We start from the raw sequence: 14456 nt of genomic DNA, 5'->3' as shown, positions 1-14456 counted from the left end.
GATACAGTGTAGTGACGACATCGTAGGAAAGGGATTAGCTAAGTGGTTAGCACATACTGAAGCGGAGATCCCGGCTTCGAATCTAGCGGCTGGCCTTTAGATCATCTCTTCCTTCAGGACCTTCTTCAGGCCACCGACCAATGTAGGACAGTTTCTTAAATTTAAAAAAAAAAACACAAAAAAAACGACTTACAAAATATCGTTGATTTTATTCGTTCTAGTATGCGCTTTTTTCTTATTTCTGACCATTTTCGGGTTTATCCCCATCGTCAGAAGTTGATTTTATCAGTTCGGTGTAGGGACACTATGCCGGAAGAAAGTGTACGTCATCAGTTACATCGAGCATTAACCATAAAGAAAAAAGATTGTGCAAGTTAGGTGTCCGCACTTAGATGTGCATAAAAGACTAAATTCGAAAACAAATTCCTCACGGCAACGTTTGTAACGTTTTTAAAAGAATCAAAATGATTTGGTCCACCACAATCGGTATAACAATCAAAGCATTGGATGGAAGCGGAAAAAAGAAAAAGAAAGGGAAATCGGTTTCATTTACCGAGAAGGTGTTTTCTGGACCGCAAAAGAAAATTTTCTATTGAATAAATTTGGATGTTACGTAGATATTACGACACTCGTAATGGTTGGTTTGACTGTAGCCGAGAAGTATAAATTTTCTTTAAAAAACAAAGCAAAAAAAAGACCGACGTTTCCTCTGGGGTCCTTCTTCAGGAACTGGGACAGAAAAATGTTGTGACGTTGACGATGGAAGGTTTTTCAAGTTAGAGAACTATTTTTCTAAATTCCCATTTCAGGTATGACGGATTTCTTTTTTTCGTTGAAACGTTTTCCCTCGATCTAAATATGATTCCGGAAGATTACCAACAACCATTAACTATTAACCTAGTATTCTATGGAATCTAATTGCTCTTATTAAATAATTAATGAAATGAAAACTAGCTAGGTCACTTTGTACGTCTTGTTAATACTAAACAATAAGAAAAAAAAAACACAGCAGGTGATTCGTTTTACAAAGAAAGAATAAACAGAATTCAGGTCACAGAGGACGCATGCGCAGCACGATGGAGAGGGAATATTTTCGTTCTTGAACAGAACATTTGAACTTTTTCAAGAATTATTTACCGGTAGTATCAGTATATCAGATTATTAGTCAGGTATCGGTGTAAGCTAGAGTTAGCGTAGCTCATAGTGTTAAGTTAATCGATCTGACGGACGCAGTGGTTAACCAGATTTAAATGCAGCAAGACAGTTTTAAGATTTCCAATTCAAAAATTATGAGTGGTCAATGTGTATTCGAAAAATGAAATTCCCCATTTGGATTTTATTATTTTAAGGTGATTATTTTTAATTAAAAATGTTAGTTAATTTCAGCTTGTTAAGAAAAACTATTTCAAAATCTGGGTGAACATTAACACGATTCTCTCTCTAACCACAATCGCAGTGATTCTCACACAATTTTATTTTTATTAAAATTATACAGTTAGTAAAATCGTGCTTTAAACTGGTATAGAACGTTAGAGGCAAAGCCCGCCACTAAATCGAAAACATTTCTTCCCAAATATTACTCAAAACAAACCTTTCTTAGAAAAATAATTCAAGTCACCGTTATTTAAGTTACGTAACTTAAATAGGAAGTTGAAGAAATTATTTGGGACGTTTTCAGGAAAAACCAATCAGTGGTACTTATAAAATTGAAATTTTAGTATCTCAAATCCTCTTAATTAGGATAAATTGTATTGAAATGGCATTTTAGAGAAATCTCTCTCCCAAAAATGATCGTAAAAAAATTATTCTGGAACACTGTTTAAAATCAAAGTTGTAGATCTAAATTTTTGCAATTAGTATTAACCAATTTTTAAAATAAAATTGAAACCTACTAAAAGTGAAAAATCAATTTTGTAAAGTGGCCTTTTTTTCGCTAAATCACAATCGAGTTTTCTACTTCAATGCAATCGAAATTACAACAAATTTCAGAGTACTTGCGTTTTCCAGATATTTTGTTTACATACTCATTTGCTGACCGGGCATTTTCTAAAAATACATTTTTGGACTCAAAATAGACTTCAAAATGGAGATTTAGTATAAACAAAAATCAATTTCAAAAATAAATTTACATGATATTTATTTATTCTTAAAGTGAAAGAACGTTATCATCCTGAAAGATTCTTCCTTCCCGTGATTTAATGACTTCAACTTGGGAGAGACGCTGAAAAGAAGTTTACAAGTAAAATTTGATGTTTTTAGCGACTTTTTTCGATTATAGTACTTTTAAAGTGAACATGTATAATGCTGAAGTAAATTAATTTTCATTGCGAATCGTAAATTACATGAAAATTTGTGTGAATAAATTACGAGAAAGTTGTGAGTCATTCACGCCCCCGTTTGTTCTTTTCAACAATAATTCGATACCACAAGAATAATAATACAAGATTTTTTTTATCTTAAAAATATTTCTAAACATTCTTTACGCTTTCACTTAAAAAATCAAGGTTGACACCCAGATATTCAAGGCAGAGTATCTTACACCCTACAATCGATTTTAGTTCGATGTTTGAATTTGTATCGTGCCTCTTACAATTGATTCTAGTTCGATGTTTGAATCGAAAAGCTGATAATCTAACAAATCTGTTATCGCATAACCTTCCTCCCTGTTACATAGTGGATTAGGTTTGGCTGAGTATGTTTTTTCTATTAGATATCAAATAAAAATGAATCATTTAAGTGCTGATTATATTATTTTAATTAATGAACTATTTGATAGAAATTTTATCAATTAGTTGGACCTTAGCCTTGTGCTGTCTAATGATTTTATGTTTTAAAAAGAAAGTAAGTGTTAATAGAATAATGTTTCGTTTTATTTGTATTAATTTTTTTTAAATTATAAACCAATTATAGAAAATAGAGCAATCAGTAAAGTGACGCAATTAGTACTATCGTGTGATGTAACGGTAGGAGTAGCTATTCTTTATATATAGCCTCTTTCCTTAGCTATAACCATAATTAATTATAACCTTAATAGGTGTTTATAAATTGTGATCTGTTTCAGTTTATGATTCTACTTCCATTAAGTTAACATTCAATTCTAGTAAGTGGTTACAATACTGTAAAATATGTCAGCTGGTGTGGTAATTTCAAAAGTTATATTATGGGGTCTTGGAGGAGTAATTCTAGTATTGTGTGGTACTATGAGTGGATTTTGGCCAGTTATATTGAATTATCAATTAAAAACTGTAAGTAAAAAACAAAATCTTTTATTTTATAGTAATTTTATTTGTTAAAACATAAGCTAACTCAACTTATCTTTTACTAGTATTTTCTAGAATATTTGACCAATATCCATTCTCACCAATATTGTAGATTGTAGTGACTATTCAGCAAGAGGGTGTAGGTTGGTTTTTCCTCTTACATAACTAATTATTATACTATTTCTAGCAGTTTATTTAGAATAAAATGCATAAATTAATTTCCAAATTCAAAGAAAACTGGAAGAAAGTGGCTGACACGAAAGTGTCCTTTCCTGAATAGGTTTTCCATTAGTTTCCTGGAAACCGGCTTTTATTTAGATCCTTGAGCTTTTTAACTTAAGCTTATTTTTCTAGAATTAGGTTATTTTATTTTATTTTTTAGACGCGTCAACATCTGAGGTTATTGGGCGCCTGGAGCTTTTTCCAGAACACTGTCGGCCTCCGAGTGTTCTTTCGTTACAGTCATATCTGTTTATTACTGGACTGTAAACTGTAAGAAGCTCCTAGGAAAAGAAAAGAATGTAAGAGCCAGTAGCTGGATTTGAACCCATGGTTCTCCGCGTTGGAATCCAATATTCGCTAACCAGCTTCCCTTTCCTAGAATTTAATTGTTGATGAGTTGCTGTTTCAATTAAAAAGAAAAACAAATATGGTGGTTAGAGATTCTAATACATTCTTCTGTACCAGAAGTTCCTTCGAACTGTTAATATACATAGCGTTGATATTGTACTTTGTTTAATATTTTACTGTTAATTTGATATACATTGCTAAGAATACGGCACAGGGAGACATGTCAACAAATAAGACGAGGGTAAATCAAAGGAAAGATTTTAAAGCGTCCACCAACGAGTAGCAAATTAAATATTCTAAATTAATAGGATATTCCATTTTTCTCGTAACTTCCCAGAATCACAGTTGGAGCTGGAACTAAATTCTTGTTCTAGACTCAGTCTGTTATGTTTTTTAGAGAGGCAACTATTTGGGTTCAGAGTGACTCTGAGCATCGTACGGTTACCCTCTCCACTAACTAAAAAAAATAAACCGTTTTCATGGACTAAATTTCTGATTTTTTTAAAAATGTATGAACCATTCGTCAAATATTTAAAGTAATCACTTTTTATTTTAAACTTTTAAGAGATCATCTTTAATCTTTAACATTTGTTAGTTTTTCTTGTTTTTGTTTTAGGAATTAGTATTAACTAATGATTCCAAAAGTTACAACCTATGGAAGGAAACGCCAATTCCAATGTACTTAGAAATATATATGTTCAATTGGACAAACCCTATAGAAACGTTGGAAAATAATGTAAAACCTAACTTTTTAGAATTAGGTCCATATGTGTTTAGGTAAGTTTTCTCTAGGTTATTTGTTTTATTCTCTACTCTCCAATATCTGAACTTTTACCAATTGCCAATTGTTTGTTGCAGTGAGCATCACATGAAAAAAAATCTAACATGGAACACAAATGATACGATAACGTTCAAGCAAAGAAGAAGATGGTATTTTATACCGGAAATGTCTAAAGGAACCCTCAATGATGAAATTACCAATATAAACGTTGTTGCCATGGTAATTTAATTTTCTTTTAACTTACAACAGCCAAGTTCACACTTGAGCGTTTTCTAAAGAAAAAACACGCCATTTTGAGAGCATTTTTTTTCACTGAGATTGATCACTTTTGCTGACGTGCATTTATCAAGTTTTACTAGTGATCGTTCAGTTAAACATGGCTTCGACCAAATATAAACATAAAAAGGAAGTGAAATGCTGGCCAACCATTGACTACAGGGGGATCTTGGCGTACCCTGTAACTATTTCCGGCCTCCTTCATCCTTGATTATACTAAAAGCAATCGTAATCACGGATTTGCAAACGTCACTTGTGAACCAGCTTTTTTTATTCCTTCATTTTCATTTACTAATTTTTTGTAGAAATTTAAATAAAAGTAATTAACGAACATCAATTTTTTTTTAGACTATGCGAAATTTGGTAGTCAAATATGTGCCTAAAAAATGGTATCCAGTAGCGAACATCATATTAAAGGTAGAAGAGAAAAAGGTATTTGTTACTAAAACCGTAAGAGAATTACTTTTTGATGGTTATTCTGATGAGCTGTTGAATCTGACGAAAAAGCTGGAGAGAATTCTTAAAATCAAGATACCTTTTGATAAATTTGGTTGGTTTTATAATGTAAGTATTGATTTATTTGTTCAAAATACTAGTTCACAGATTTTTTTTAAAATGTCCCCTTTGCCCTCGAGGAAGTGCTGAGATCTCATACTGCTAGACAGCGATTTTAACGTTACCAAACTTCCCAACACAGATGGTCATAGGATCTAATTCTAACACCCTAATACTTTCCTTTTATTACAGAGAAATGACTCTATTAATTACGATGGCGTTTTTAACATGAAGACCGGAGCAGGAGGTCTGGATAGTTTAGGAAATATAGATCGATGGAATTTCAATTCTACAACAACCGCATATCCAGGACCTTGTGGCAAAGTGAAAGGTAGTTCTGGAGAATTATGGCCAATTAATACTGCTGCAAAACAGCATGCTGAGATCTTTGTTACTGATATATGCAGGTTTGTTGTTTTATGCTTCTTATATCGCTGTTTGAGATGTGGTGGAAATGTTGCTGTTTTTCTAAGAGCGTTAATAAGAAGTTGGAAGTTGTACTTGAGATCCCTGTGAACTGGAGGGATTTGTATGAGCATTCCCTCCAAATTATTTTTTCTCTTACGCCTTATCTAAAAATATATAAGCCTGCCTATTGGCTTATATTTGACCACTCCAATTAACCTTGTCCTATGTTCATCTTCATCACAACTCCCATCAATTTTAAGAAAAAGTCTTACGAGATCATTACTTCCATTCATGATGGCCAATTTCAACCAAAATCACCTTTATGTGTTTAAAAAAAACTTTCTTTTTTTTTTTTGTCCAGTTCACTGAAATTGAAAGAAGATGGTGAAGATGTAATCAATTATGTGAAAGGAAGCAGATTCACGGCGGACAGTTTGATTTTCGATAATGGAATTCAAGATCCAAACAACATGTGCTACTGTTCGAAACTTCCTTGTCCGGCAACAGGTGCCAGGGACATCTCGAGCTGTCGTTACGGAGCACCAGCATTCATATCTTTGCCACATTTCTACTTGGCTGATCCATCCTATACGGCCAACATTAGTGGCATGTTTCCTTCGCCTGAATTGCACAACTTCCATATACTGTTAGAGAAGGTAAGAGAATAATGGTTATAGGCTGTGGGAAGTTGAGTTAATCTCTTTGGGTCCAGTTTTTGCCCACTCGAGTCTAATGTGTAACCAACTGAGCGCTTCCCTCTAGTGTGTGATACTGTTACCTGCAGTTTATAGATTCTTCTTGGAGAATTATAGATGTTGTTACCTTTTTATTTAATACATATAATGTTATTGCAGGTAACTAGCATTCCTTTAGAAGTGCACGCAAGGTTGCAAATTAGCATCCGCTCAGAGCCTGTTCCCGGTATCAAGTAAGTATTCATTCCTTAAAGTCCTCTTTTTGTATGACGACATTCAGTGTACTTCGATCTTCTTAACATCGACACATTCTAAATGGCTTTCTGTTGTCTATTATTGTTATTTCATGAATAGTTCTCTTCATCTTTTTTCAGATTTTATGAAAGGATTCCGACCGCTTACATCCCGATGATCTGGTTTGATGAAAAAGCTGCAGTTACACAATCTTTAGCCTCTGAACTGTCTACCTTAGTAGCCGTAGCCACCTACATTGAACCACTTCTCATTGGATTGGCAGTACTAGGAGCGGTAATGATAATCGCAGGGTTGATACTATGGCGTTACCACTTCTTTACCAAAAGAGATACACCCCTTCTGGAATCTACTTCATCCTAAAGTAATTCATGCTTCTCTTTTCAACCATAAACATTAAGAAATTAAAATACTTTTGCTCCATAAACTTTCTTACTTCGGCCAGGTTGTTCCAGTCGTCTCTCTATCCATGGTTTAAATTGTCTGTAATAAATCAATGCTTTAAGATCGGCCTCCACGTCTTCTAACCATCTCAGCCGGATTTCTCCTTCAGTGTTCTGGTACCAAGATGCGCGATGGTGATTGTGATGCATAACATATTGTTGCTTTTCTCCTGTCACGAGAGACTTCTTCCAGTGATGTGAGCTTTCCATGTTTTCTCAGATGGCACAAGTACTGATTGAGTAGGCCTATCGGATGGAGGAGTTATGCCGCCATTTGGCTTTTCCTACGGAGTCTAGTCAGATGGACTTTTATGTTGCTTGTTTTTTTAAATAATAATCAACTCAGAAGCTTCAAAGGTCTTACTTAATTAACTTTAGTAGAGAGATATAAGAGGCGAAAAGAATTCCCCATTGCTAGAGATGCCCAAGGACAAAGAATCCTTCCCGCAAGGACTGAACTTAGGAGCCAAACCATCCTAGCGTAGAAAACCAACTCTTAAATTAGTCTTTAATCGCATCTTTTCGACATAACCTAAGCGAAGCGAGAACTTTGGGTGTAAAAAGTGTAGGATTAGTACCTGCCGGAATAAGCCCTAAATATTTAAAAGATCTCTCGTACTCAAATTAGTTTACCCCGACTTCCGGGTTTGCCAAAAATTTCTTTGTGTACAATCCATCTACTTTTTCCTTGTTTCCTTGTACTTCTTCACTGTACCTCTTTCTAACTCGCAATTCTTTTCGATTTCAGATTAGATCCTGATTTTGGATTGATCCTTTTAGATCGTCGAAAAGTTGCTCGTCTTGCCAAATACCCAAAAATGGAAAAAAAGGGACTCATCTCCGCCAGTTTTTAGTAAGTTTTCCTTTAAATTAAGGCCAGCGAATTTAAAGTAATCCTCAGATGATTTTACTATTTTTATACCAGTGATTATGTTCGACTAATTTGCGCTGAACAGTTAATTAATTATAACTATCGATGAAAATTGTTTTGGACGCACGATTGAGCATTTACTGGTGAAACACGTTTTTATGTGACGATCTTTTCTTTAGGCGTTCTTTTTTTTTTTTTTTTTGTCATAAAATGCTTCCTGAAATCGATGAAATCAAATTTGGCTGATATTAGGTTTTCCACAAATATTTCCAATGTAGTTAATACTATAGTTATATAAACTGAATACTAACGTTACAGTAGTTTGTCTGCTTAAAGTGGAGCTCTTTATTTTGAAAATGCCAAAAATGGATTTCACAACAGCAGACATATTAGAATACGTCATCATTTTAGTGTTTAGCGCATTAGATTTAAATGATAAGAAAAAGGTTTATTTCCATTATTTTGTTTTAGTAGTTTATAAATAATTAACCAAATAAATAATATTTAAAGAAATGTATAGTACTTTGAAAGAAATATATATATTTTTTAATATTTAAGCAAATGCTCATATTTTTAAAAAAAGGCAATAAATATAGAATAATAATAAAATAGTTTGTGATGAAAAGCAATTATAAATATACAGCAGTTATGTGCCTTGCAATTTTATTTAACAGGACGATAAATTCTCATTGTTTTTAGCGCTTATGGTTAAGGAATTTTCTTTACACTTGGCCATTCATTGTTAAATAGTGGTGAGACCGTACATTACACTGAAATGGCACATTTCAAGTAATACTTCCGATTGAAGGATACTCCACCGAATACTAGTGGAGGTAAACTAATGAAATATAAAGTTTGTACTTTCTATTGTTTTTGAAAAGCAGGACTCACAATTTTATTAGAAAATTCTTTTACGAACTCGGGAGATCTTAAAAACGGAGGAATTTTCGGTGAAAAATTTGACTCGATAGACATACTTCCTAAAAAATATTTTCTAAGTAAAAAAGTTATTCTGTTCGTCACACTTCCGGAGAACACGGAGTAATTCCTAATTTAATTTACACATTTTACACTCTTAAGTTACTGACCCTGATCTCTAATTCACGAAGTTTCAAATGAAAGTATTTGATCGTACTGGGATGAAATTACTTACAGGCAACAGCCAAGTAATTGCACTTTAGTACTCACCTGTTACAGAAGGAAAATGAAAATTAGTTACTTTTTGCTCTTTGAAAAATATTTTCGGTGGCGCACCATGCTTCCCTTTTTTTCCAGTGGGTGGAGGGGGGGCAGAAGTAATACCGCATGGGCGTATAATTGGCCCCCGTTTTGTACAAGAGTTTTATACTTCGGACATTCCTAAATCCATTCACCCTACTTTGTACAAATGCAGACAACACAGCCATATTAGCGACAAGTGCGAATCAATTTCACGTATAATGGTCACAGCTTCCACCCTAGAACCATGTTCAAAGATTTAGAATTGTACTACACTTTCAGAAATGCCAGCTCGCGTATTCTCCAGCGGGGCTCCTGTCCTCCTGTCTTCGTTAATAACAATCCACTTCCTCGTACAGAGCTTCCTTGGGCTGGTCACAGACTAACGATTATCATGCAACTCATTCACTTGACTTCGAAGATAAACTATAAAAAGAAACGTGCCAAACCTCTTTACCAACTTATCAGAAGGTGATCAGTACTTCTCAGATTTCATTAGTAGCCAAGTTTCCCTACTGGAATCTGATGAACCCATTTCTCTACGATAGGATGAAAGAAAAATATAAAACGTTGTGAACGGATAATAATTAATTGCCTTCAAAAGTGTTTCATGAGACCAAGGTACTTGGAGTAGAGTTTGATAACCTTTCTGACATTAAACATTTCCTTGGGTTATCAAAAAAGAACTAATAAAAATAGTGGCTTTTATCAATAATTAATAGATTTTTCGTCCATTATTATTATTTCTATATTATCAAGGATAATTATTCTTATATATTTATTAATAATTATTTAATTGCTTTTCATTTTAAGTAATTAATTTTTGGTTTAATTGTTTACTATTTAATAAATTCAGTCATTAGTTAGTAGTTATCAATCATTATATAAAATTTATAAATTCTAAACAGCGACTGTTTAGCTTAAAACGCGTACAAGGTCTTCGATACTTATTGCTATAAATATTGTACTGTATGTATGAATAATTATAAAAATAATTATGTAAAAACAAATCGGTTGAGCGTTAAATTATTTTATAAAAATAAAAATTGTTTATTATTGAAACAAAAAAGAAAATATAGTTTTTAGGAAGGGTGAAAACAGGGATCTCCAAAGGTACTGGACAATTCATTCTAAAATTTCCTTTGCATTTTTAATATTTACATTAACATTTTGGTTCTCTCGCCTTTCACAGACTTGCTTCTGTATTAAGGAAGTCAATGTTTATATCCCATTTCTTTTGGGAGTATTCGCCATTTTAAATTGTGTTCAGAATTTTAATATTAAGGGCACTGCAGAAAGAATATTGCCTTCTCTGACCGTCAAAACACCTTAAAGGTCTAGGAAGCCAAGCTCACTGTGTCATATATTCTCAATGGATACTGCAAGAAATTGAAGTCCCCCTGGTGAAGCTGGAGGATCCGTGGCTAGCTTGGCATTTCAGTTCTGGCCTTCTTAAATGTTCTTGTAGGGCTCAGATGAGTTTTTTTTTTTTCTGCGGAGGAGGGAAGAGGTAGAATATTATTCCGTAGGGCTGCACCAATTGTGGATTTCTTTAGGTTTGTAGTGATTAGAGGTGACTATGTGCTAGTGTAGTTCGTGGGTAAACTACAGTAGAATTATAATTTGAAACGGGACGGGACCCATGCCCCACGGCACCGCAGCCACAAGAGACTTATTGTGCCAGCACCCTTTTGGATCTAGTAGATGAAACCTCCCCCTACTAAGAAGATTGAGGACTTTCCCTACTAATTCATTGTGCATTACTAACTCCTTTGGTCTCAAAAATGTTTCATAGCGCAACCACTCGATTGCAACACAATCGAACAACAGGTGAGAGGCCGTCTCCTTCTTTTCCTAACACAGTCTGCACAACGGTACCGAGCTAATAATTCCCAAATTGTGCAGATGCTAAACTACAGTAAGACAAAAATCAATTCCTGAAGAAGTGGCCACTTCCTCCTCCAGAATACTCTCTTTGGAGATCCCTGACTTATAATAAACCAGCTAACTCTAAGTATATGTAGGATATTTATTTTCAGTTTTCCATTTTTCACGATATTAATACCTCTTTTGCTTTATGAATGGTAAATAATACTAATTTTTCGACTAGTACACCAAGTATAAAGGGCAATACTAGCAGCTGATTAGAGAAATAAAAAAAAATCGATTCTATAAACTGGTGTAACCGGTTCAGTTTAACCGTCCTTGACCATAACCTTACTCGTTGAAGGTTGGCCAGAAAAGTTGTAAATCACTGAGACACACAGATGCGCCTATGGAAATTTTGAATTTTCTTTGCTATTTTCGTTTTGAAGTTTCGGTGGATAATCTCTCGTACATACTTACGTACCTACAATATTTTCTTTGCCATTTTTTTAGATTTTTCTTTTCATGTATTGTAAATTAAGTAACATGTAACTAGCAATATTATTATTGTTAACATAGCCCTGAAGATAAATGAAACTATCTTATTCCGCTAAAAGAGGTTTTAATATCCTAAAAACTTTAAAGAATGAAGTTATTAATTATTGGCATCCAATTTTAACCAGTGAGGTTATTAATTATCAATCGTCAACAGAAAATTGAAACTTTAAAAAACCTCCCATAAATTTTCAAATATATTGAATATATAACTTGTATTTATTATTGGAATTATAAAGACTCTAAATATTACAATAAAGTACAAATTCGTGCGTAGCGGCCATTTATGTTACTATGTGTTCATTACAATAAGTCTTCATTCTATTCTAAGAAACAAGAAAATCTTGTTTATATGAAGCTGCGCAAGTTATTGTAACGGAAAATCAAATCAAACACAAATTGGTCTGCCATTAAAAGAAAACAAGCAATTAAATTCAATAATTTGTATAGATCTTTGTTGGCGTTATTTAGATAATTTATAGTCTTTAAAGAAGATAATGAATATTATTAAAGCATTAAATAATTATTAAGTATAATTTTAACGACATTTTTATTCAATTAATTCGTAAATTCTATTAAATGTTTACCTTCAAATTAAGTGATTGTGCATATTGGAATGAAGTGATAATGAAAATCGCTTATGCACGTATTTATATAAATGTATTTTAGTTTTTAAATTGTAGTGTTCTTAAAAGAATATTGGATTTATTAGCAATTTGTTTGCTAATGGATTATTATTATTTTAGTTTATCAAAAATGGAAGAAAGTGTAGTTGGGAGGAAGGTTATGACCTTGATCCGTGAGGACCTCATGTGACAAATCTCTGTGGTTACAGCAAGGGCTTAGAGTATGTAGGGTTCAGCAGCCGCGCCCATGCCCTGATGCTCCTAGTTGCCTGGGTTTCAAGATCTAATTTTAGGTATCTCACTGCATCCTCACAATGGCAGAGATAGTGAAGAAGAGCGACCTCCACTTTCAATCAACCTCAAAGAGACCCACGCTGCGTTTGGGTGCGTTTAACAGCCTCTTTTGTCCCTAGCAAGTGTTGCCGGTTACTTTGGCCAAAGTTACGTTATGAACTCTTTGCGCATGTCTTTGGCCAGGTTTGAAACAAACTTACGATTGATTTCTTTACAGCCACCCGCACATCGCATAGAAGTTCTAGATTCATGAGATGGTTGCTTGAACATTTTGGTAATAGTTCTTCCGCCTTCTTATTGCCCTGAATGTCCTAGCCCTAGCAGCGAAATAAGCACTAAGAGTTGGCCACTTTGTTAAGGCTGAATAAATCCCCTTAACTACTCGGAAGAGATTGGTAACTCTTGAGAGGTACTTTCCGGCCGTATAAAAGCATGTTAGCGCGTTTCCCCCAGTCCGGGTTCCGCCTACCTAAAAATAGGGCCTACCCATGCACAAAACCATGAATTGTGGCAAAGCTATTCTCAAATCATTTGTCAAACCCAAGAGCTTTGAATGCTGTTCAATGGTGCTTGCCCATTGAATAGCATTTCAATGGATTGTTATAGTTTTCACCTAGGTAAAACAACGTAACCTCCTCATAAAAATGGTAGTTAATTTGCCCAGGACTTTTAGAGGGGATCTTCCCAGAGGTTTTCGTTCATAGGAAATTGTTAAAGATGATGAATTTGTGGAAATCTTGATCCAAATGGGAAGGAACATTCACTCAGGAAATACTACTAGCTGGGACAATTAGTAATAGGACATTGGAACAATTTAACCAACCTTAGAATAGTAAGAATATTAATTATTTAACTTATTATAAATAAAGGAATTAGAGAATGAAGTTATTGAAGATTTCTAGCAGAATTTATAGTACTGAAAGTGCAAAAATCAATTTTTTTAAAACAAGGCATTTACAGATAATTTTAAGCTGATTTAATTCAATTATTTATAAGAAAATAAGTTAATAAATTATTTTACAATGGGACAGTTACTGAATCTAAAATCTATTTAATTTCGTACTTATTATTTATTGGTAATGTTTTCAATAGAATTTTCTAAATTTACAAAAAAAAAGAAATGAAATCGTTTTTATTACAATATAGCAAACATTATAAATTACTTAAAAATACTTTTTAATATAACGAGAAGGCTGTGTCTTGCTATTGTTGTTCCATAGATGTTAATTGCGCTCAATGATTGCCTTAAATTGATTTTTTTTAATGTCAATGTAAATTATTGTTATAACAAAATACAAAAAAAAAAAAAAAAAAATTAAATGAAAAATTATAATTTTTTTTGTTCAACCTTTTTTAAAATTTTCCTGTGACAGAAATGGTTAAATTTATTTTGAAAATTTTTGGAAGAAAAACGCATCCACATTGTGAATTCCGAGTATTGATGGGTATCTTAATGGGTGTTGTATGTCGGGTAAGTTCACAATGGAACTATGAGTATAGATGATAGCTGATAGAGTAAAATATAATCGCTGATTAGTGTGCACAACGGAGCTGCGATACATGCATGTCGAGTAGTGAAGAAGAGTTTTTATGTGCAGCAGCCACGAAATGGTATATTTTAAAGAAAAAACGCTTTAGAAAATATCATGTACATCCCATAAATAAAAAACGAAGTACTTCGGGTGAATTTCACCATTTTTATATGAGGAACTTAGAAATTATCCGGATCGTTTTTTTGAATATGTGAGGATGAGTCCACCCACATTCGTCTATATTTTGGAAAAAA

At 33.5% G+C, this 14456-nt stretch overlaps 1 protein-coding gene across 3 annotated transcripts; it reads left to right on the top strand.

The window, feature by feature from the left end:
- Window positions 1–2: 2 nt before the first annotated feature.
- On the top strand, window positions 3–13693 carry LOC141448321 (protein croquemort-like). 3 transcript variants are annotated; one of them, XM_074116631.1, is made up of 10 exons: window positions 3–142; window positions 3062–3245; window positions 4447–4607; window positions 4689–4830; window positions 5236–5451; window positions 5635–5849; window positions 6212–6506; window positions 6705–6778; window positions 6920–7161; window positions 7989–13693. In XM_074116631.1, the coding sequence occupies exons 2-9, from the start codon at window positions 3126–3128 to the stop codon at window positions 7158–7160; spliced, it is 1464 nt and encodes a 487-aa protein (XP_073972732.1). In that variant the 5' UTR covers window positions 3–142; window positions 3062–3125; the 3' UTR covers window position 7161; window positions 7989–13693. The 3 variants fall into 3 exon arrangements, with proteins under 3 accessions (XP_073972732.1, XP_073972730.1, XP_073972731.1); XM_074116629.1 differs by lacking the exon at window positions 3–142 and adding an exon at window positions 208–1349; XM_074116630.1 differs by lacking the exon at window positions 3–142 and adding an exon at window positions 2648–2841.
- Window positions 13694–14456: the final 763 nt, after the last annotated feature.

The sequence above is a fragment of the Rhodnius prolixus genome, unplaced genomic scaffold (assembly GCF_049639745.1).
Source record: "Rhodnius prolixus isolate KJV_2025 unplaced genomic scaffold, Rpr scaffold_19, whole genome shotgun sequence".
Lineage (NCBI taxonomy): Eukaryota > Metazoa > Arthropoda > Insecta > Hemiptera > Reduviidae > Rhodnius > Rhodnius prolixus.
Note: the sequence above shows the minus strand (reverse complement) of the source record. Positions and strands in the feature narration are given on the sequence as shown.